At 42.8% G+C, this 24,802-nt stretch overlaps 1 protein-coding gene across 3 annotated transcripts; it reads left to right on the top strand.

Annotated features, from left to right (window-relative positions):
- The first annotated feature begins 298 nt into the window (after positions 1-298).
- On the top strand, positions 299-24,662 carry LOC124037774 (tetratricopeptide repeat protein 39A-like). Of its 3 annotated transcripts, XM_046352808.1 has the most exons (20): positions 299-668; positions 3,612-3,662; positions 3,909-3,962; positions 11,063-11,167; positions 16,414-16,545; positions 17,704-17,747; positions 18,251-18,318; positions 18,441-18,505; positions 18,950-19,049; positions 19,244-19,309; positions 19,414-19,522; positions 20,280-20,347; positions 20,518-20,577; positions 20,671-20,832; positions 21,086-21,177; positions 21,324-21,444; positions 21,567-21,678; positions 21,860-21,974; positions 22,152-22,268; positions 22,428-24,662. In XM_046352808.1, the coding sequence occupies exons 1-20, from the start codon at positions 616-618 to the stop codon at positions 22,543-22,545; spliced, it is 1,812 nt and encodes a 603-aa protein (XP_046208764.1). In that variant the 5' UTR covers positions 299-615; the 3' UTR covers positions 22,546-24,662. The 3 variants fall into 3 exon arrangements, with proteins under 3 accessions (XP_046208764.1, XP_046208765.1, XP_046208766.1); XM_046352809.1 differs by lacking the exons at positions 3,612-3,662; positions 3,909-3,962 and having other exon boundaries at positions 301-668; XM_046352810.1 differs by lacking the exons at positions 299-668; positions 3,612-3,662; positions 3,909-3,962 and adding an exon at positions 5,508-6,093.
- Positions 24,663-24,802: the final 140 nt, after the last annotated feature.

Raw genomic sequence — 24,802 nt, 5'->3', positions numbered from 1 at the left:
TCACTGACATGTATTACCACTCTATTTTTTATGTAACTTTTAACGAGGCAAGTCGGTTAAGAACAAATTATTATTTTACAATGATGGCCTGCCCCCGCCAAAACCTCCCCTAACCCGGACGACGCTGGACCAATTGTTTTCCGCCCTATGGGACTATTACAATGATAAAATAAATACTGCATGCCATCATGATGAAAAGCCAAATGACTGCCAATTACCATTTGTAGACAGGCAGTATACTGAGCATCATCATGTAAATTCACTGTATTCCAACCAGTGGGCGTTAAATTGTCACCGCCAGCCAAATATCCCCGGGAATTTGGTGAGCAATAAATCCTAGTAGCAACACTTGGGCCACATTCGTTGCACTTTAAACACGATCGGATTGATAGTAATGACAACATCCACACCTTTTAAAAATAAATCCGGAAGGAGGCAGGTATAGTTCTCACAAATACACATGTAGCCTACTGTACTTTTTTCATACTTTCTCAAACACTCGCCGTTAACGGTCATCACCTGCGCACAGGTAAAACCCAATGTCCATGTAAGGATAATTGGGCCCTGCACTTTTTCTGGATATTCTGCACGTTTGCAGTATTTCAGTCCATTGGAATGAGTTTTATCACTGGTTGGAGACGCAGCGTGAAGAAAAATGACTGCAAAGGGTGAGTCGCACAATCCACGTAACGAGGCTAGTTGCAGTAGCCCTTGTTTCTCCCGAAGAAACCCAGCGATCTTTTATTAACAAAAAATATATACAGCAGCCTAAACAAGTTGTATTTGTGGTCACAGTGATTGGTTTATGTAGTGAGAAATGTATGTAATTTAGTGAAATAATCTGTAGCTAGATGGATTTGATTAACATTGAATGGTTGTGTAACCATTCTGATACAAGATACACAACTTTTGTATTTGTTATAAATTATAACGTTATTGCCAGGTGTTATTTTAGAAATAAGATTTAGACCGCATGAAGTGGAAATGTAATATATTTATACAAAAATGTGCACACACACAAGAAAATGAAGCTAATTTATGACTGTTTCTACCTATCAAATCAGTACACTTAAACGTTCAAACCTAGGAATGGCTTCTCTTAATGTATAGTCTAGGGAAAGCAGATTTGTAATCACAGTACCACCATGTTGCTCTTTAACACGACAGGGCATCACTAGTGATTTAGGCCTACATCTGGAGATGAATATACAATAAAGAAAGTTCAAGAAGTTAGGGTAAAATTAGGCTAAATTAGTTATTTTGTAATAACAATAAACCAAATATGTATTGGCAGTTACTGAATTTCTACTACTGTTTTCCTAGTACTTTCATTTCGTATTTTCTAAGTGCCCAAACTGCTGATTAACTATAGGCTACTAACTAACTAGGTTGTTAAAGTTGTGTGGGCACGGGCCCACCCACTCATTTTATTTTGTATTTTAAATGGGACATTATTTGTCTTATTACCTAAACATGCAAACACCATCCGATAGAATTCATAGCTAGCGTTGCACTGGAATGACATTCACTCGAATGGGATTGGTGGCCAATAATAACTAACTGAAAGCCACACCCCCACTAAGCCACGGATATGGCCAAAATGTGATCTGTTTTGTTACTGAATTTCTGGCTATGCTTGTTATGAAATAATTACAAGTTGTTCTACTGGTATTTATTCTGGAGTGAGGGCTATGTAAAAAATATGGCACCACCACTCCCTCTCAGGTGATGTGCTTTGATAAGGAAAAATACAGTGCTGAATATAAGGCTTTACTGAACAAAAATGTAAATGCAACATGTAAAGTGTTTGTCCCATTTTTATTTAGCTGAATTAAAAGATCCCAGAAATGATCTGTTTGCACAAAAAGCTTAATTGTCTGATTTTGTGCACAAATGTGTTTACATCCCTGTTTGTATTTCTCTTTTGCCAAGATAATCCATCCACTTGATAGGTGTGGCATATCAATATTTATATATATATATTTTATTTCACCTTTATTTAACTAGGTAGGCTAGTTGAGAACAAGTTCTCATTTGCAACTGCGACCTGGCCAAGATAAAGCAAAGCAGTGTGACACAGACAACACAGAGTTACACACGGAGTAAACAATAAACAAGCCAATAGCACAAACAAGTCAATGACACAGTAGAGAAAAGAAAGTCTATGTACAGTGTGTGCAAAAGGCATAAGCTGATTAAACAGCATGATCATTACACAGGTGCACCTTGTGCTGGTTTCAATAAAAGGCCACTGTAAAATGTGCAGTTTTGTCACACAACACAATTCCACAGATGTCTAATGTTTTGAGGGAGTGTGCAACTGGCAGGCTGACTGTAGGACTGTTTACCATAGCTGTTGCCATATATTTGAATGTTAATTTCTCTACCATAAGCCGCTTCCAATGTAATTTTTGAGAATTTGCCAGTACGTCCAACCTGCCTCACAACCGCAGGCCACATGTAACTACGCCAGCCCAGGACATTCATATCTGGCTTCTTCACCTGAAGGATCATCTGAGGCCAGCAATCCTGACCGCTAATGAAACAGTGGGTTTTCACAACTGAAGAATTTCTGCACAAACAGTCAGAAACAGTCTCAGGGAAGCTCATCTGCATGCTTGTCGTCCTCACTAGGGTCTTGACCAGACTGAAGTTTGGCGTCGTACCGTATTCTGTGAGCAAATGTCACTTTCGATGACCACTGGCACGCTGGTTTGCTGATGTCAACGTTGTGAACAGAGTGCCCCACGATACCATGACGAGATCCTGAGGCCCATTGTCATGCCATTCACCCGTCGCCATCACTCCATGTTTCAGCACGATAATGCACGGCCCCATATCACAAGGATCTGTACACAACTCCTAGAGGCAGAAAATGTCCCACTTCTTCCACTGCCCGCATACTTACCAGACATGTCAGCCATTGAGCATGTTTGGGATGCTCTGGATAGGTACGACAGCATGTTCTAGTTCCCACCAATATCCAGCAACTACGCACAACCATTGAAGAGGAGTGGGACAACATTTTACAGGCCACAATCAACACCATGATCAACACAATGCGAGCGAGATCTTTCGCGCCGCATGAGGCAAATAGTGGTCACACCAGATCCACAGCCCTACCTTTTTTAAGGTATCTGTGACCAACGGATGCATATCTGTATTCCCAGTCATGTGAAATCCATAGATTAGGGCCTAATGAATTTATTTCAATTGACTAATTTCCTCATATGAACACCAACTCAGTAAAATTGTTGCATGTTCTGTTTAATTTTATTCAGTGTACATAGGGAAATAGTGAACTATAATTGTAAATGAGAGCAAAGATTAGCATCTACAGGAGAGGAATTAGACTACAATTGGAGATCTCGGCATTGTTAAATGAGACACATCTGCTAGTCCTTACTGTATGTTCTGTCTGGTATACTGTGACCCTAGGGACACCATGCAGGCTGAAGAAATCTCAGCCAACCCCAATGTCTCCCCAACACTTAGTTTACTGTACATGGGAAACATGCAACAGTTTCTGTGAAAGATATGTTTCTCATGTCAAGGCATTGAATGGGATCTGATTCATTTAGTGATTCATAACAGCATGATTTTGCATCTAGGTTGTCCGTCATACACAGTGCAGAACTTGACCCCATGCACACAGATTTCAAGTAAGTTTTCCCTTCTGTTAATTTCTGTCCCCTAGGCATGTTTGACAACATATTTCTGTTCATAGACTTTCTTTGGGAATATTACATTTTGGTTCATCTACCCCTGCACTGAAAATATTTTTCAGTCAGGATTTCTAAGGGTTGCAATATTATGTTACTCACACAATAGTCCCTATTGAAATAGTCTCCATCCCTTCCAGCTCACCTTTTTTTCTAAATAGCCTCCATTTTGACCCCCTGTTTCAGGTTACAGATACCAGGCAACAAAGATTTACTCAACTCTACAGAACCATTGAACACGTAAGTCTGAGCCAATGGCTGATGGCCGGGTGATATACAGGGTTGACTAGTTAGGGAAAGGTTATTGAAAATCAGCAGTAAGCGTGAGGTCAATGACATCGCTCCTTCCTGCTGTTCAACATATTAATAATTCAGAGAAGTACGCCATTAATGCTGGCTATAATATCTGCTCAGGTCCAGGCAGGGTGGGATCAAGAGGAATCCCAGCCTATGTTCTCAACCATAGAGACACCATTTGATTTCAATGCCTCTCCACCCTGAAGAGAAAGAGAGGATGGCTATATTGCCGTACAGGTGTAGAGAGGAAGATGAGATGTGATTGGTTCTACCTTTGGCACAGTGTGTCATTGGGTTCCTTAGGTTATGTCACCAGTATTTCCTTGTGCTGCACCACCTCTGGTCTTTATCTGTTCCATTTGTTTCAAAACAAGTGCATTTGGTGTGTCTGAATTGTTCGGTGGCTGTATGACATCGATATTTGATCATTCCCAAAGTCTTAAACAAGCAAAGAGACGTTACTTTGACCTTAACACAAATGCAGACACACCATTTTTATCTCATGTCTTTGAGGAAATAACTGCTTAATTATGGATTTTGTGGAAGGTGGAGCTGTACATTAAATTAATTGCTTTCCCATGATAATTTATAACAGAAAGCAATGTAAATTCCCTAAATCAAAAAGAGCAGGAGCCTGAATTGAACCCCTAGATGCTGTCCTAGTGCTCATATATTTCAACACTTCAACTGATTCAGATCTGCAGATCAGAGAGCAAGATAACGGAACGCTGTACTGTACATGTACATTTGAAACTACTGTCTACACAATGTCTCTGGGCCCTGTTGAAATGAACCACCTACTAGAGGAGAGTGTGGGCCACTTTTTTTCAGGCAAGGCTTTGCATCCAGAGGCAAGATGTTCATTGTGTAAAATGTTTTCATACATCGAAGAAGACAATCCACCCACACATGCCCCTGGTGTGTACTGTTGGTCAACTCCAGCATCGCTCAATGAATAAAATACAAGGACAGGTTTCTTGTGTGCCCTACGGCTGTCAGAGGGGTGGAGATGCAGTGAGGTGACATATAATGGGAGCAATGATGCGCTGGTCTGATGTGTCCCTGCTGCACTGTCTGCTGAATAATGTTCCCCAGAGGAAACTAACTAACCTTGACTGAGGCAAAGCTGACCTCTTTGCACGTGTCTTGAGATTCACAGAATTACCATGTTGTGGATCACTCTTCCTCTATGACCTAAATTTAGACCGCTGTCTGAGAGCTCATTCTGATAAGTGACTGGCTATTTCCATGGGTCATTCACTTTCAGAGCGATTGGCTGTAGTGCAATTGCTGGATCTCAGTGGTACTCATCTCTCTCTCGCTACGCAGTGTTCTACTGGCTCTCTAATAGGGGGCACCCGGGGCAGTGCGTCTGTGCTGCTGCTGCAGTAGTCAGCCTGAGTCACTGCAGTAAAGGCTTCCTCCTTAGCAGGAATCTTTCTCTCACCGGCATCAAGTCATTCTACATCTCTGTCTGGAATTTTGCAGAGAGATTTTGACATTTTCCATTCAAGATATTCAGGGATCTGAATGAGTTCTGCTGGGGTGTTTTTTGCGGTCATCTGAGTGCAGTAGCCTATTGTCTCTGGTTGATGTTATACTCAGGGTATCACCTTTCTGTGGTGCATAGTGAATTTTTTTGGCTTATGTTTTTTGTTGTTCATCATTTGACTCGAGTCCTGTGCAGCTAGGCCAGCCCTGCTACTGCATCAGCCTATCAGAGGAGAAACTGCAGTGTGTAGCGTGAGTGTGATGATGGGAGGAGGTGGGACAGGAGGAGGAGAGTTAAGGAACTGTGTGTGTTTGTGGAGGCGGAGTGTTGGGGGGTGGAAGATGTTTAGGTTCTCTGTGTGATAGTCATCCCAATCTTATTAAGGGCTGCGTTCTTCCTCCCCTCTCCTGCCTGCTTGCCTGCTGCTGCTGTTGCCAGAGGTAGAGACTGTGTCGCGCTGCGCCGCTGGAAAGGCCTGAGCAGATAGTCAATTCTCTTCTGCGTTTGCTGTCTCTCCACCTCCCTCTAGTACTCTGTCTGCCAGATGAAAATGTCTGGGGAAGCAGAAACTCTATCAAACGGGTAAGAGATATTTTGAGGCTGCGTGGTGAAGTGATAGGTACTGACAGTGTGTTGAAGTAAACCGAGAGATGCTGCATTTGTGGTTCTGTGTGTGAATGTAGTAGTATACTGTCACTAGTCATTTCTACTGGGATTGAAACCAGAGGGTTCTCAACTTAGCTGTATCCAGAAAAACTGAACAGGTTTTGTTTTTTAAGATCCACCTCTTCTCTTTTGTCTGATGATTTAATTGTGTTTAGAAGCAGCTTGTTTTACTGCAGTATTACTTGGTTGGCATTTCTTAACTTACTAGTACTTCAATTCAATGTAAATTAACACCGGTGAAAGCTTTCAGGAGGAATCCAGATAAAGCAATGTTTTATCACTCTCTGTGTGTGTGTGTGTGTGTGTGTGTGTGTGTGTGTGTGTGTGTGTGTGTGTGTGTGTGTGTGTGTGTGTGTGTGTGTGTGTGTGTGTGTGTGTGTGTGTGTGTGTGTGTGTGTGTGTGTGTGTGTGTGTGTGTGTGTGTGTGTGTGTGTGTGTATTCGTCTGAGCGAGAGTGTTGTGCATATTTGATTATCTCTCAGAGCAATGGTCTCTATTGTGCAAGTTTCCCTCCAGAGAATTCAGCATCACGAAGTTGCTAACTTCAATTAATTAATTATCTGGACAATGTATGCTACGCACAACCTTTCAGGAAACAATAGCCGCCATTGTGTGAACATTATCATGCCATTTCTCAGACCCATCTATGCCCCTATTGAGTTTATGGTTAAGTCTTTATAACTGTGTAATGCTAAGCTACTGGGCACTGCAAGCTAGGCTGAAAAGACAGGCTACACGGCCTCCTCTTCCTAGTGTCCTGATGGCTAATGTCCAATCGCTGGAAAATACATTTTGTGAACTCAGAGCAAGGCTTCAGTCGCAGAAGGACATCAGAGAATGCTGTGTCTTTGTTTTTACAGAGACCTGGCTTACGGACAATACACTTGACTCTGCTATTCAACCAGACAGCTTTTCCATTTTCTGTATGAGTCAAACGGCGGCTTCTAGTAAGAGTAGGGGGAGGTGTATGCTTCCTCATCAACAATTTCTGCTGTTCCGAAGTTGAAAACATCTCAAGCTCCTGTTCACCGGACTTGGACGTTCTGATGCTAAAATGCCTACCTCACTATATGTCGAGTGAATTGATGAGTTTTTTTTCACAGCTGTGTACATACCGCCAAATGCAAACATCAAGGCGACACTCAGTGAACTGTACAAGAACATTAGCCAGCAAGAATCCTCTCACCCGGAAGCAGTCTTAATTGTCACTGTTGATTTTAAACAAGCCCATTTAAAAAAAATATATATATATTCCAAAATATCACCAACATGTATCCTGTCCCACGAGAGGAATCAACGTGCTGGACCATATAAATACAAACATCCTTGACTCGTACAAAGCCATCCCTCGCCCCCACTTCGGCCAATCAGAACACATCTCTGTTCCTACTCCCTGCCTACAAGAAGCAAGTTAAGAGGGAGCCACCTTTACAGAGAATAAATAGGTGCTGGACAGAGGAGGCAGATTCAATGCTGAAGGAGTGTTTTGATAATATTCATTTGGAATATGTGTAAAGATTCATCCACCCAGGACTCATCCATTAACATTGAGGAATATACATTGTCACTCAACAGGCTTTATTAGGAAATGTGTTGATGATGATATACCCACAATAACAATCTGGACATACCCCAACCAAAACCCTGGATGAACGGAGATATCTGTAGCATGCTGATATCCCGTACAGCAGCATTCAGTATCAGCAGAATGAACCCTGGCAACTTGGTGGCACGTACAAGGCAAGCAGATACGAGCTCTGCAAATCCAATATGGAAGCAAAAAGACAATACAGACTCAAACTTGAATTGATGTTTGACAACTCAGACTCACGACGCATGTGGCAAGGACTACAGACTATCACAGACTACAAAGGCAAATCCAGCTGTGTGGTGCCCACCAAAGCCTCCCTCCCAGAGGAACTTAACATATTCTATGCTCGCTTCGAGGCAGACAATACTGAGTCATCCAGGAAGACAAGCTGCTCCAGACGACCTGGTGCTTTTGCTCTCCGAGGCTGACGTGAGAAACTCTCAAAAGAACATCCCTGGCCATGTCTTCAATGTGTGCTGACCAGTTGGCGGGCATCTTCTCTGACATTTTAAACCTGTCCCTGTCCCAAGCTGTAGTCCCCACCTGCTTCAAGGAGACTACCATCATCCCAGTGCCCAAGAAAAACAAGGTGATATGCCCAAATGACTTGCACTCACCTCAGAGTCTGGTATGGCCCACATCAAGGCCAGCATGCCAGGCACACTGGACCCACTCCAATGTGCCTACTGCTCCAACAGATCCACGGAAAATGTCATTTCCATCACTATTCACACGGCCCTAACACATCTGAACAAGAGGAACACTAGTCAAAAGTTTGGACACACCTACTCATTCAAGGGTTTTTCTTTATTTTTTTACTATTTTCTACATTGTAGAATACTATTGAAAATATCAAAACTTGTGAAATAACACACATGGAATCATGTAGTAACCAAAAAAGTGTTAAATAACATCAATATATTTTATATTTGAGATTCTTCAAAGTAGCCACCCTTTTACTTGATGACAGCTTTGCACACTGTTGGCATTCTCTCAACCAGCTTCATGAGGTAGTCACCTGGAATGCATTTCAGTTAACAGGTGTCCCTTGTTAAACGGTGTGAGCGACGTCATCTAAGAAATGTCTGTTCTGAATTTTTCAGAAAGCTTCATTTACCCATCACTGTTTTTTTTGTGACTTCACAAAAAGCCACATTTGAAGACACCAATGGTAACGTCTTATTCTCGTACCTATTTTAAATAATACCGGTAGAATTCGTGTTTGCAGATGGGCGTGGTTTACATAGCTAGGTAGTTAGCCTACTGGTGCCAAAATTGTAATGCAGTTTGTCATCTAAGAGGTTTTCCATATTCATCTAAGGCAAATATACTTATAGGTTTCTGCTTTCATCTGTGTCTGGTGTTAGCTAGTTACTGGCTAGCTAGGTATTCAGCCAGCATGGAATAAACGCGGGGGAAGGTTTGCCAAAAACTCGGATGCAGTTGTCATGTCATTACATCAAGAGACATGCAGAACGGTAGATTCATACACAATTCTTGACATCATTGATAGTCATGATATATGAACATTGTCGGGCAGTCAATATATGTAATGTACCTAGACCTCAACCTGTTTCAACAAAAATGGTCTAAGATGGACTAGCTAGCTAGCTAGTGCTGACAATTCCTTTTGGGCTAGCTGAATTATATAGCCAACATTTCGTCTATGTTGATGCTTTTACAATAACCAAACAGTAATTTGTGAAACAATAACAGGATTGGATGTTGTATGCAATATCTATGTTTGAGTTGCTTTGTCTCAGCAAGTTGTCTTGACATAATCTCACTGCAACACTGCGTCATAAGCATTTTCAAAGAACTGTCTGTCATGGTGAGCTCCCCGCCCACTTAGTCTGTCTTTTCAGTCAGCCTGGTAGTTATCGGGATGAAATATAGTGGGTGATGTTTTAGTCATTCAAAAGGGTAATTTACATAGGAACCAGAATGACTGACTGTTAGGGACTTTTTAAAGGTGTTTGCTGATTGTATCAACTGATTTAGAAACTGGGTGGTAGTATTGACCCCTAGACTGTCTGTGTTGCGCTGACATTCATGACTGTGTGTTGTAGTGAGCAGGAAGTGAATGACCTATAGCTGCTCATATGGTGGAAGGATGGTATGGTCATCCCCATGTCATTAGCTTGTGAAGGGGAGGAAATAAAGGCCTGTTTTTCAATATGGAACCTAATGGATTCATTATAGTTTGAGAGAGTTCAAGCATGGTCCAGCATAAAGAGGTCCTCTGTATCACTGATCTTCAGGAATGCAAAAGGATGGCTGTCAGTTAGTCACCCTCATTGTAGAGATTCTCCTCAGTTGTGTAGGCCAGCCTCCGTTGTGTTCATTGTGTCCGTGAACCCAATTTGCTGAGAAGACATTTTGTCATCTTTGGGATTGTTAAACTTGGGGTGGTTTTGGTCTGAAAATAGTGTGGCACAGGACTATCGGAATTTTCAGCCTGTTGAACAGCCTGCTCTTGTTTTTAATGGTAGGGAGCCTTGACATCAATATTTGTTTGTTTGGGATGAAGATTAATCTATATTAAAATATTTGGTGAACCCCCACTTATCAATCAATTTTTTAAAATGCCAATGAATGAGAAAGCTGCTCACTGAAGAAACTGTGGTACAAATCCAATGATCTTGTCAGATGAGAAACATTTAGCTTTAAGCTGACCGCAGTAAAATAACTGTCGATGATAGAACCGCAGAGAAAACGATGCGAAAGCCTGCTCAGTTCAGGTGGGAGAGTGGGACAATAACATGACCTGCGCTCCTTACAGAATGTTTTGGAGGTGTTTTGTGTTCCTCTTGCCCTACCACTAAAAACAGAACAGGGGCACTGCAGCAGAGTTGCCTGGGAGAGAAAAAGAAGTGACGTGGCTCTTTTTAAAGATATCTGTTACTATAGATAGACAGTGAATTACTCCTTTGTAGTTAATGCTGTGTCATGCTACTCTATAGACTGAGCTCATAGACATTTCACCTAGTTCTTGACATGAACAAACAAGATTTTGTCCTGGGGTTCATTCATAAAAGAATAGAACACATTTAGGTCCACTGGGAAGCTGGCAGTAATAAGCATCTTTCATTTATTCATTTACCTCATTTATCTCCAGAGGCAAATTATTTACTTGTTTGAGGGGAAGTCAAAAATAGAATGTGTTATTTTAACATGTAGGTCCTCCACTGAGGACCAATGGTAGGTATTGACCAAGACCGTCATTATGTGTTAAAGTAACATACTTAATTCACCTAACCTTCATCTGCCTCTTTCCCCTTTCCTGTATCTCAGGTCCCAGAAGTCAGACCTGTCTGCGGCCCTGGAGGACTGCATGGCAGCGTTGGACCTGTTCCTGAGGAATGACTTTGAGGAGGCCCTGTCCAGGCTTCACTGCAGGTGAGAGACCGGGACCCTGATTGTGTGGGTCGACACAAGTGACTGGTGGTAATACTGTGTGCTAGTTTCACAAACACCAAATAGCACTGGCAAGTGGTATGGTTTCCTGATCAGTTTGTGCTTCGCCAACTCCTTTCTTGTTCGTTGTCACCTGGCGACCGGGCAAGGCTGGTGCTACAGTAAAGTGTACACTCTGTGCTAGTTTAATAAACACCATCTCTCCTATTGGACACCCCTTCAGCATTGTGATCAAAAACACAATTGTGAAGTTTCCTATTACTCTGTGAATTCGCTCTTTCATTATCATCAACAAATAATCTTTTCTCTTCTTTGGCCACTCCCAAATCACAGTTTCTCTCCAGCCCTCCCTAGTGTGTCTCCTTTCTCATCCCCTCAGTGTTACACAACTCAGTGGATATACAGTACTTATCTAATCCCTCCCAGTTTCCATGTTGATCTCCTCTTTTAGTTCTGAAATGTACATGGTAGTCTAGTATGAGCATGAAATTAAGGAAATATTTACCCCAAAGGGTAATCTTGGCAAACCTGCCATTGCCCAACCCTCTTTCTCTTACCACGCAATGCTTGGCATATTCTGTCAGCTGTCACCCTGGGGCTAGGCAATGGGAGTGATGGTAGACTGAGTTCTGTAGGCAGAGCAAAGGGCTAGGCAATGGGAGTGATGGTAGACAGAGTTCTGTAGGCAGAGCAAAGGGCTAGGCAATGGAAGTGATGGTAGACTGAGTTCTGTAGGCAGAGTAAAGGGATAGGCAATGGGAGTGATGGTAGACCGAGTTCTGTAGGTAGAGCAAAGGGATAGGCATTTAAACTGCCCCCTGGCTTCCTGTGTTTGCTACCGGTGTTCAAAGAAAACCTTTGTGGGAAAAGCCTCCACGTCATCAACATCCTAGTGTGTAATATCAACTAATGCGTTGCTGAGCATAGGTTTAACACAGTATTGTGTGGGAGGACAGTAATAAGATACCATCTATAAAATCAAATAAATAACCCATAGAGAAAGCCAGTGGTGCTGAAATAGCAGTGTGTATCTCTTTCTCTCTCTTGTTCTCCCTCCTTTCCTTTCCTCTCCTCTGTTCAGGCTGATGTACTGTACTGACACAGTAAGCTGGGCCAGGTATAGTTTAGAATCTCTGCAGCACAGCACACATAGTGGCAGGCTTTCTCTCATGTACTAAACATCTATAATAATGCAGAGTATGTTTATACTGTGGTTTTTTGTATTTTCATATCACAGAATGCTAAACTCAGCAATATATATTTGCTGAAATATATACATTTGATCAAACAGCAAGATCATCATAAGCTACTGCATGTTCATAGTGAAAGAGACAAAGGCTTGCAGTTCGATCAGATTTTTTTTTTAAGGACGAAGACACTGCAATGACATCAAAACAGACAGCCAGCCTCATGCTTTTAAGCACAGCTTTATATTCGGATTAGACAGTAAGATTCTGCATTGCCTGCCTCTCTCTGAAGCTGCTAGCTAGCTGTTCAAACATGCGGACTGGGCAGGAACAGCAGCAGGCCTTATGTAATTGTCCTGTCCCAGTCTCAAGTACTTGGTTGCCCCCCCCCCCCATGCTTTACACTAGGTGTGGAAGTGTTGATCTAGTATACATTGTAAAAGGTTGGGGAGGGGCTGCTATACTGTACAACATGTACAAATGGAACACATGTTCAGACAGAGGTTGTAGCGTCACCACCTACTGTAGAATGGTTTTGTCTCATTGGCTGGCCAAGATTCAGGCAAAAAGGCAGAGGCACAATGGATAGCAACTTGCACTACAAATCTTACTACTCTGAAGACGAGAGTAACCAGCTTAACAGAGCTCACTACATTGGTGCTCTCCCCCATTCGAATGCTTTATTCTTAAGAGCTGTGTCAGAGCAATTTGACCACACAAACAACTAAAGTTGCCTCATGTTGGCACTCAACGTGAGCACTGTCAGGTTCTGTAATTCACTGAAACGTGCACGATGAGACGGAGAATCTCCCTCCTGCTGGCTGACTCTTTTTAAGTTGGTGGGTTTTTTTTTTTTTTGCAGAACATTAGATTAGGTTTACCCATGACCGTGAATAAGCTTCAAGAGTCAGGAGTGCAGGCCCCACAGTCATCATCGGCCCTTGTCCATCTCTGTCTCCACAACAGTCAACAACAGTAGACAGAAGGCACAAACATTCCAATTCATGGCCTGTTTTTACCATGCTGCTTTTTTTCCTGACGAAATGTCTCCTGATTTGAATCCCTTTTGAAAAACGACACTATATATACAAAAGTATGTGCACACCCCTTCAAATTAGTGGATTTGGCTATTTCATCCATACCCATTGCTGACAAGTGTATCAAATCGAACACACAGCCATGCTATCTCTATAGACAAACATTGGCAGTAGAATGGACTTACTGAAGAGCTCAGTGACTTTCAACGTGGCACCATCATAGGATGCCACCTTTCCAACAAGTCCGTTTGTCACATTTCTGCCCTGCTAGAGCTTCTCCGGTCAACTGTAAGTGCTGTTATTGTGATGTGGAAATGTCTAGGAGCAGCAAAGGACTGTGAAATGCCAGGCATGCAGACATGTGACATTACAGTGAAGAAACTCACCAGCATTATCCTATCCTGCCACTGTGACTATGGTGGAACCTGCTGGGAACAAGTCAGACCAGCGCTCCTGGTTGTGGAATGTTAGTGTCACAGTGTGACATTCAGGGAATTGACATGGGCCTGTATCCAAGAAAACATATTGTAACTTAAAGGAGCTGGGCTTTTTAAAGAGTTTTTGGTCAGAAAATACATTAAATATACTAAACTCAGCAACGTTTTTTTTCAGGACCCTGTCTTTTAAAGATAATTCGTAAAAATCCAAATAACTTCACAGATCTTCATTGTAAAGGGTTTAAAACACTGTATCCCATGCTTGTTCAATTAACAATAAACAATTAATGAACATGCACCTGTGGAACGGTCGTTAAGACACTAACAGCTTACAGACGGTAGGCAATTAAGGTCACAGTTATGAGAATTTAGGACACTAAAAAGGCCTTTCTTCCTTTGGTGAAAAACACCAAAGGAAAGCTTCCCAGGGTCCCTGCTCATCTGCGTGAACGTGCCTTAGGCATGTTGCAAGGAGGCATGAGGACTGCAGATGTGGCCAGGGCAATAAATTGCAATGTCCGTACTGTGAGACGCCTAACATGCTGACCGGACACGTCGCTTGCGCAAGCCTTGCAAAATAAATGTTGAAATCCATGTTATTCAATTATTGCACCCACACTGCTCGCGTGCGCCAATGAGCGTCTGCGTTGCCAAGGGCTAAAATAGAAGTCATTCCTATTTCTGACGCTGATCGCGCTGCAAGTCCTGCCTCTCCCATCTCCTCATTGGTTTATAGAAGCAGGTACCCACGTGCCATCTCCTCATTGGTTATACCCACGTGGGTGGTTGAAAGACAAACTGTTTTGCCGGTCGTCGTGGTAATACTATGAAAGTGTAGATGCCGATCACCATATAAGTTCAAAGATGAAAAAGTCTGGAAGGAGGAGAGATGACTAGAAACGATTTCGGTTGACCGTTTTATGTGTGGATTGATTGTCGGAGTAGAGGACCTTGTGCTTTTCAGGTAAAATAACAAATCAATGTTTATATCCCAGGACAAATTAGCTAGCAACAGCAAGCTAGCTAAATAGGACAAATTAGCTAGCAAGTGCAAGCTAACTAGCTAATTTGCCATACATGTTTAATGCTTTTCTACCTGTCCCCAAATGAATGTCATTGGTTCAGATTTAGTTTTAATATTTTAACCTGCGTGTTGTGATCGCATTTGGTGTGTAAGTCGCTCTGGATAAGAGCGTCTGCTAAATGACTTAAATGTAATGTAAATGTAAAATAAATGTATGCACGATGGCGCATGCGCGCAGCCGGTTTGGGTTCCGTGTAAGACAGCACTACAGGGAAACAGGACGGACAGCTGATCGTTCTCACAGTGGCAGACCAGGTGTAACAACACCTGCCCCTGATCGGTACATCCGAACATCACACCTGCGGGACTGGTACAGGATGGCAACAACAACTGCCCGAGTTACACCAGGAATGCACAATCCCTCCATCAGTGCTCAGACTGTTCGCAATAGGCTGAGAGAGGCTGGACTGGGGGCTTGTAGGCCTGTTGTTAGGCAGGTCCTCACCCAGACATCACCGGCAACAACGTCGCCTATGGGCACAAACCCACCATCGCTGGACCAGACAGGACTGGCAAAAAGTGCTCTCCACTGACGAGTCGCGGTTTTGTCTCACCGGGGGTGCTGGTCGGATTTGCGTGTGTCATAGAAGAAATTAGCGTTACAGCGAGGCCTGTACTCTGGAGCGGGATGGAGGTGGAGGGTCCATCATGGTCTGGGGCGGTGTGTCACAGCATCATCGGACTGAGCTTGTTGTCATTGCAGGCGATCTCAACGCTGTGCTTTACAGGGAAGACATCCTCCTCCCTCATGTGGTTCCCTTCCTGCAGGCTCATCCTGACATGACCCTCCAGCATGACAATGCCACCAGTTATACTGCTCGTTCTGTGCGGGATTTCATGCAAGACAGGAATGTCAGTGTTCTGCCATGGCCAGCGAAGGGCCCGGATCTCAATCTCAATGAGCACGTCTGGGACCTGTTGGATCGGAGGGTGAGGACTAGGGCCATTCCCCCCAGAAATGTCTGGGAACTTGCAGGTGCCTTGGTGGAAGAGTGGGGTAACATCTCACAGCAAGGACGGGCAAATCTGGTGCAGTCCATGAGGAGGAGATGCACTGCAGTACTTAGTATCTGGTGTGGCCACCAGCTGTATTGACTGTTACTTTTGATTTTGACACCCCCCCCCCCTTCAGGGAGAAATTATTCAATTTCTGTTAGTCACATGTCTGTGTAACTTGCTCAGTTTATGACTCAGTTGTTTAATCTTGTTATGTTCATACAAATATTTACACATGTTAAGTTTTCTGAAAATATATACACAGTTCACAGTGAGAGGACTTTTTTGTTGCTGAGTTTACATATTGAATGTCAATGATTATATACTTATACTTTTACAGTAAGGACATCCATCCATGTGCTCCTCTTCATTTGTATCAAAGACATACAACGTCATCTTTTTTTGTTGAGACTGCATTTTGAGAGGGCAACAATCGCTGCTAAAAATATAGCTCAATATTTCTGTTTCTCTTTTTCTTCCTTCACAGAATCAAAGACAGCATGTACCATGCGCTCACATACGCCACCATACTGGAGATGCAGGCCATGATGACCTTTGACCCGGAGCACATCCTGGCAGCGGGTAACACCATGAAGGAGGCTCAGGCAGTATGTCAGCGGTAAGTCTCCTTTGTAATGGTCTACATTCTAAAACGAGATCTTCAAAGTTCTTGTATGCTATTTATTTCCTTCAGAGGCAACAAAAGCAAAAACCAATGTTTTGGCTCAGTGATAGTTATTCAATCACGAAGACAGGAACCACATGATCTGATCAAGTGAAACCACTTTGTGAATTTTGTAACATGTGTTTGTGGCAAAACAAGACACATTTACCTCAAACTCCTATTATGAAGAACAACCATATACAGGCGAAATATATTTGGCTCTGGATGAACCCGGCCATTCCAGTGGGGAGAACCTCTGGCTGTTTTGGGAGATGTTCATCCTGGTCTGTGGTGGCTGGTTAGCTGTTCCGACATAATCACAGAGCAAATATCACCCAGGTCCTATCAGATCTCGCTGGCTGGTGGAATTTCAGAGCGGCCTGTAACAGTGAGTGTGTGAAAATGTGCTATATGGATACGCCTCTCCAAATGGTGGGACACACACACACACACACACACACACACACACACACACACACACACACACACACACACACACACACACACACACACACACACACACACACACACACACACACACACACACACACACACACACACACACACACACACATACTCCCAGACTGGGCCTGCCACACCGCCTGAGAATCTTGGGTGGGTCAAGGGAACCCCATGACCGTGGAACCTGTGCTATTCTAAGAGCCGCTCTACATCTTATCTACACAAGCCATAAAATGTGTCTGGGCCACACTGATTTGCATGAAGAGTAGATATCTACGCAAATTCAAGTTTTACAGAAGGTTTAACATTATCCCACGGATCACTGATCAGCAGTGGTTACAGTAAACCACTCATTATATGCTTGTATCTCCCTTAATCCATATCATGTAATTCCCAATACTGAAACCTGATCGGAGTTCGCTATACTGTTGGTCAATGTCTGTCAATGAATGTAGTTACCACATGTCACCGTTTTTTGATGTCCAAGCACAAGAATGTGTTGAATTCCAAGTTTCTTAGCTCACACATCCACAGACTGGTGTTGAATTGTTGCGAACCAACTCTGCTATGTCTGTCTCATCGAACACTGTATTGTAATGTTGGATTTCGTGTGTAATAGTGTAATTAAGTTCTGTGTGTAATCTCTCCCAGGTTCCGCAAGAAGTCAACCTTTAGCAACAGAAACTTCACAGAAGGTTAGAGCATACTTACTTCAGTACATTCTAACTTCACTGCACACTAAGACACAGACATACTGTTTTACCACAAGCCTCGTATCTTACGAGTGTGAATTGAACAATTGTTTTCATTGCTAGTATTCCTAAAGAAATAAAAACCTGCTACTGTTAAATATACACTGTTTTTGATGTTTTCATTTAATACATTTACTTTTTAGCAGACGCTCTTATCCGGAGCGACCATGGGTTAAGTACCTTTCACAGGGGAACATCAACAGATAAAAAAATGTCTCACCTCGTAAGCTCGGGGATTCAAACTAGTGACTTTTCAGTTACTGGTTCAACGCTCTTAACCACTAGGCTACCTGCCAACCTATTAGTTAGCTAACCTTGATGGTTGTTCAGCACTTGACAATACAGTTTAAAATGTGTTTCTTGTCTGTGGGTTTACTGTGCAGCCTCCTGCTGATGTAATGGATTGAGGATGTCAGAAGATAATTGTGCTGTCATTTTCACCTCAGAGGAACTCCACGCTGAAGTGTGCTATGCAGAATGTCTCCTACAGAGGGCAGCACTCACCTTCCTTCAGGTAACCTGCTGCTACCACATCACCCACTGACACTCACTATCTCTTTGCAGCACTGATACAGATGTTCAAGTTTATTGTGCATTTATGATATTGAAATGGTTCTTTTACCCCTGTTTCTGTAGGATGAAAGCATGATCAGTTTCATCAAGGGAGGAATCAAAGTGAGGAATAGCTACCAGACGTACAAGTAAGCACTCTCGATGTAGTGTATGGCCTTTAAAGTGCATTTCACTAATGTCTCAACTTGTGCAATTTTTTTACCCCCTTTTCGTGATATCTAATTGGTAGTTATGATGTTGTCTCATCGCTGCAACACCCCAACGAGCTGGAAGGTCGAGTCTGGCGAAGGTCAAGTCATGCGTCCTCTGAAACTTTACCCACCAAGCCGCGCTGCTTCTTATCACACCTACTCGTCTGACCCGGAAGCCAGCCGCACCAATGTGTCGGAGGAAACACCTGACAACTAAAGTCAGGCGCACAGCCTGCCACAAGGAGTCGCTAGAGCGCGATGAGCCAATCGTGTGCCACCTATAGGGCTCCTGGTCACAGCCGGCTGTGACACAGCCTGGGATTGAAGGCGCCACTCGGGAGGCCCCTATCAACTCGTAAAGAATGTACATCTGTATTTCAGAGAGCTTCATACGGTTCTCCAGTCCTCTACCTACGTCCATGGTGACAATCATGGGCATTTTGAAGGCGGGGTCAAGCTTGGAGTAGGAGCCTTCAACTTGGTGAGGGAACTGCTTCATGCCGATAATGTTTGTGGTCCAGTTTTCTGGACTGGTAGATTGTATAGAAGGACCTTTTTGGTGTGAGGGTTATATAACTCAGTGTAACTCAACGCATTGCCCTGATTGGTACAATGTATAATTGTGTCTGTCTCATCTCTCACTTTTTCACTCCTGTGTTCTTGGGTTGTGTACAGATGATCTCCATGCTGCCCACACGGACCCTCAGGTTGCTGGAGTTTGTGGGTTTCTCTGGAAATAAGGTAGGTTTCCTACTGTTAACCTGGTGTGAGATGCTGAGCTGGACTGAACTGGCCTGGATGGACTGGGCTAAGTCTGCAGTGTCCTGTGTTGTGTGTGTCTGCAGGAGTTTGGCTTGCAGCAGCTGACGGAGGGCTCTGCAGGGCAGACTTTCAGGTCCTTCCTGTGTAACATGCTGCTCCTCTGCTACCACACCTTCATGAGCTTCATCTTGGGTGAGAGACAGGTTGATGTTACCACACATTAAACGTCACCGTACTGACCTTTTCATCTCCCAAAACAAGCCTTATAGGAGTGGGCAAACTTTTTGGCTCGAGGGCCACATCACGATTTTTGGGGGGACCAATTATTTGTTAAAATCAATTTTGTGGGGGCCTCCCGAGTAGCGCAGCGGTCTAAGGCACTGCATAGTAGTATTTGAGGCATCACTACAGACCCAGGTTTGATCCCAGGCTGTGTCACAGCTGGCCGTGACAGGGAGACCCATGAGGCAGCGTACAATTGGCCTAGCATCGTCCGGGTTACGAGAGGGTTTGGCAGGCCGAGATATCCTTCTCCCATCGCGCTCTAGCAACTCCTGTGCCGGGCCAGGCGCATGCATGCTGACATGGTCGCCAGGTGTACAGTGTTTCCTCCAACACATTGGTGTAGCTGGCTTCCGGGCTAAGCGAGCATTGTGTCAAGAAGCTGTGTGGCTTGGCTTGGTTGGGTTGAGTTTCGGAGGACACACGTCTCTCGCCCTTAGCCTCTCCCGAGTCCGTACAGGAGTTGCAGCGATGGGACAAGACTGTAACTACCAATTGTTTTCCATGAAATTGGGGAGAAAAAAGGGGTAAAAAAAAAAACAAGAATTCACTAAAAATAAATACTTGAAAAATATAAATAATGTTTGTCTCGTGGGCCAGATTGAAGTGCCTGGACAGACCAAACGAACATTAAATAACATTGTCTTTTTCTCCTCATGGCTTGCAGGCACAGGGGAGGGGGATGTGGAGGATGCTGAGAAACTGCTTCAGCCCTATCTCAAACAGTATCCTAAGGTCAGTGAGGACATTTGTATAATTTATAGCAGTAAAGTACAATTCTATTCCAATTGTATTGGTTTTGTGAAATATTGTGAATTATTTGGTGCATGGGCCTGTACACACACTCATTCCCATCAAAACAGTTTATAGTGAAACAGTGTGTTCTATACCTCTGTCGTTTTAAGGGATCTATCTTCTTGTTCTTCGCTGGTCGAATAGAGGTTATCAAAGGAAACCTGGATGCTGTGAGTGTAGATCAATGATTTTGACTACTACCAAAATGATTTTGTTTAGACTACAAACCATCCCTTTTCATGTGTTGTATCTGTGTGTACCAGGCTATAGAGCGCTTTGAGGAGTGCTGTGAAGCTCAGCAACAATGGAAGCAGTTCCATCACATGTGCTACTGGGAGCTGATGTGGTGTTTCACATACAAGAGACATTGGAAGATGGCCTACTTCTACGCTGATCTGCTCAGCAAAGAGAATGCATGGTCCAAGGTGGGACATTCTGCAGTGATTGTATTTTGCATATCAGTACTATATAGTCAAGTATGAAGGACATAACATCTGTTTCAGTACAGTAGTGGTTGCATTATCTCGAAGGCACATGCGGCACAGTCTTGACAGAATATGGATTAGCTTGTTTTACAGCTTTTAATGTATTCCACTTAGTCTCTAGAGGGCCAAATTGATGATGATGCCTAAAGTGTAGTAGTAGTTTCAGTAGTAATACATGCACATTTCCCTCCAGGCAACATATGCCTATATGAAAGGTGCCTACCTCAGCATGCTGACCAGTGAGGAATGCCAACCATTCCAGGAGAGCGAGGTAGCGCTGTTCAGGTAGGTCACTGCAATATACAAACCCCTGTGTCACCAAAACGCTTTGTACTCTATTTATTTAATTCTACCCACGGTTCTTGTATAATCAAGTCATTCTATCCAAATGAATCAATATGTTACATTTATCCATTTTCTATTAACTCCAGGCAGGTACATGGGCTTAAGCAGAAAATAGCGGGAAAGTCTTTGCCAACTGAGAAGTTTGCCATCCGAAAAGCCCGTCGTTACCTGACTGAGAACCCGATAACGCTCCCTGCACCTCCTCTGGTCAGTACTGCATGGTTTGACAGCATGTTCCCTATTACATTGTAATTATAGTGTAACAAAATACTACTATTATCTGTGTGTGGATTACTGTGACACCCGGTGGCCTTGTCTGTCCTCTGCAGGAGATGATGTACATCTGGAACGGCTACACAGTCATCGGTAAACACAAAGACCTCACGGAGGGCATGCTGAAAACACTGGACGAGGCACAGGCAAAACTCGACAATAGCCAAAGTAAGTAACACAAACGTATGTCACCCTGGAGAGTTGATACTGCCTCTACACATTCATTTAGGAACAGCATTAATGATTGGATTCAGACAACTCCTTTCTTATCTCGTTATTATCATGTTTAGCAACACTGTTTAGTAGAGTTTTGTGATGGGGCTTGATTGTTGTACTTTGTGTTCCGAAGGGACAGAGTTCTCCATAGACGACCAGTGTTTGGTGAGTTTGCTTAAGGGACTGTGTCTGAAGCACCTGGGACACCAGGAGGAGGCTGAGGCCTACTTCACCTTGGTCCTTTGCAAGTGAGCGCCACACACACACACACTCCCTCGCACACACACACACACACACACAAAGTCGCGCACACTAATCCTTTCACAATATGATAGTGGAAGAGACCTACTCTTTTACTATTCATTACAAGTTGATTTCATTTCTTGTTTCATTCCTGATCTCTCTTGTATTTTTTCTCTTGTCAGTGAAACACAGATCAAGTTTGATCACTACTTGGTTCCCAATGCACTGCTTGAGCATGGGCTGCTGTGTCTGGAACAAGGGAGGAAGGAGGAGGGCATCAAACTACTGGAGACGGCCAAGTGAGTGTCTTGGTCCTTACACAACATAATTATGTCTACCCATCTCAATACAATAGTTAATTGAAATTCTGAAACCTGTCTTTTTTTTACTTGAATTATATTAGTATGTAAAGTAATATCATCTGGCCAGGTCGTTTCATTGTTCCCCTATATTTACAGGCAAAATTACAAAAACTACTCCATGGAATCGCGGACACATTTCCGAATCCAAGCTGCTTTGCACAAGGCCAAGGCCACAGGAGAGAATGGGATTCACACCATGCCCTCCAGCCCGTAGCTGGTGTGGGAAAAACGGGGCCAATGTCCAGCCATCCCACAGTGCATAAGCCCAACGCCGCAGGGATGAGGCAGAGTACCAAACCACCCACTACCAGCAACAAGCATATGACTGGCCAGCCACCGAGCTCTTAGAAAGACCCGCAACACTACACAAGCATAACGTACACTGAAAGGTCAAAAGCATACAGACAATAGTATTTACTCAGACAAAGAAAATATACGCAATATATAGAAAATACCACACTGCTGGATGTAGATGTACAGGGTTTCATCAGTCTATTGCAAAAACCTATGGTTAGATACCCATCCCTGAATGTTCACCCTCCAGCATAAATACATACATTCATTGGTAAACATGTATTTTCACACCTGTCACAGGGGTTTTTGCAACACATTTGAGTGGTTAAAGGTATTCTCATAGCTTTTTCCCTCTGCTCGGAGATAATGACTAAAAGCACTGTGGCCAATTTTGGACAATGTCTGTCTTGTTGACCGTGATCTATTGCAGATAACCTCCTGCCCTAATGCCTTTATCTCTGTGCTTCTATGACTGGTTTTATTTGTGTATTTCAATTTTCACCCTGAACAGCTCAAGGGACGTTTTGGCACATTGGATCAACTGAACCACTTTCTGGGAAGGAATGCATGACCAGTCCAACTGAATTTTTGTGGATATAGTGCCCACTGACATCTGCACAAAGTTAAATCATCCAGCCATACAAACACATTGCAGGAATGCACGTGTGATGGTAGGGGGTTATTTTGTCTGTTTATTTATTAACTGCAATGGCAGCTTTTACAAAACTGTCCTGTTTTAAGTGGACCGATGAATGTGTCTTTTAGAAAGGCAGGCTCCTTGCTTGTTCTCTACATGTGGACACAATCCAACAGTACTTGAGCTCAAACAAACAAGTCTTTCAGATTGACACAGGAAAGCCAGGCTTGCCAGTTTCATCTGTAGTGAGTGAAGTGTTGACAACCACAAGAGCCTTCCATATATAAATATGCAGGTCCGACATCAACATAGACAAGAATGGCTTACAAGTAGTTGTTGCACATTAACAGTAGTGGAAAAAGTACAAGTGACAATACCTTGATAGAAAATAACTCAAGTGAAAGTCAGCAAAATACTACTTGAGTATAAAAGCCGAAAAGTAATTGGTTTAAAATTGACCTAAGTACAGTGGTGGATAAAGTACTCAATTGTCATTCTTGAGTAAAAGTAAATGCTGTACATCAAGTAACTTGTATTACGCAAACCAGATGACACAATTTTCTTGTTTTTTTTTACGGACAGCCAGAGGCACACTCCCAACAGTCAGACATAATTTACAAACGCAGTATTTGTGTTTAGTGATTCCGCCAGTAGGGATGACAATGGGTTATATTGATAGGTACGTGAATTGGACCATATTGCTGTCCTGCCTGAGCATTCAAAATGTAATGAGTACTTTTGGGTGTCAGGGACAATGTGTGAAGTAGAAAGTATATATTTTCTTTAGGAATATAGTGGAGTAAACGCTGTCAAAAATAAAAATATTCAAGTACGTACACCCCAAAAAGTAGTTATTCAAAATATTTTTACTTAGTTACTTTACACCACTGTAAATGAAATAGTTACGTTCTTGTGTAATAAATGATCTAATAAACTGTATATGATATTTGTGATTAGAAAAAGGTTTACCTTTTTCATGTTCTATGATCATTTAATCTCTATTTACAACAAAATAAGTATCCAAACCCAGGCATTAGAGTGGTGTCTTGAGTTTAAATGTTGGAATTAGAGCTGATTTAGCTGTTCATTCTTAGAATAAGGTTTGGTGTAAAAGCAATTTAAATATCTCTAAAGGGTGAAGGAAATGAATAAATAGATTTTTTTCAAATATAGAGATTATCTTAGTTTGGGATGTTCTCATGATTAGGTCTGACATTTTCTTGTTTTGTTCCATTGTTTTCTTTGTGTGTACTATTTATGTCAGTAAATTCAATCTTATTGGCTCTGTGATGAGGTCAGAATATGATATGGGGCATGGCTACTGAGCAGATTGACATTCCTGGACCTGTACATACTAAATGTTTGTTTTGTAATTTAAGATTAAATTATGAAATAAGTAACTGAAATTGGGTCTGGTGAGTTTTTTGTTACTCTTGTACGACCCATTTGCTTTTGGATAACTGGATGAACTGCACTCCGAACACCACGCTGTTGTCTGCATTTCAAATGTACCATTGTTTGTGATAGTCCATCATTTTGT

The sequence above is a fragment of the Oncorhynchus gorbuscha genome, linkage group LG06 (genome assembly GCF_021184085.1).
Source record: "Oncorhynchus gorbuscha isolate QuinsamMale2020 ecotype Even-year linkage group LG06, OgorEven_v1.0, whole genome shotgun sequence".
In the NCBI taxonomy this organism is placed as follows: Eukaryota; Metazoa; Chordata; class Actinopteri; order Salmoniformes; family Salmonidae; genus Oncorhynchus; species Oncorhynchus gorbuscha.
This window is presented reverse-complemented; position numbering and strand designations above follow the sequence as displayed.

What these genes read in the sequence shown, in the direction of transcription:
- LOC124037774 (XM_046352808.1), top strand. Translation starts at nt 616, where the DNA reads ATGAGTTTTATCACTGGTTGGAGACGCAGCGTGAAGAAAAATGACTGC. An exon ending in AATAGCTACCAGACGTACAA is followed by an intron (nt 18,506 to 18,949) that starts GTAAGCACTCTC and finishes TCTGTATTTCAG; the next exon opens with AGAGCTTCATACGGTTCTCC. An exon ending in TTCACCTTGGTCCTTTGCAA is followed by an intron (nt 21,975 to 22,151) that starts GTGAGCGCCACA and finishes TTCTCTTGTCAG; the next exon opens with TGAAACACAGATCAAGTTTG.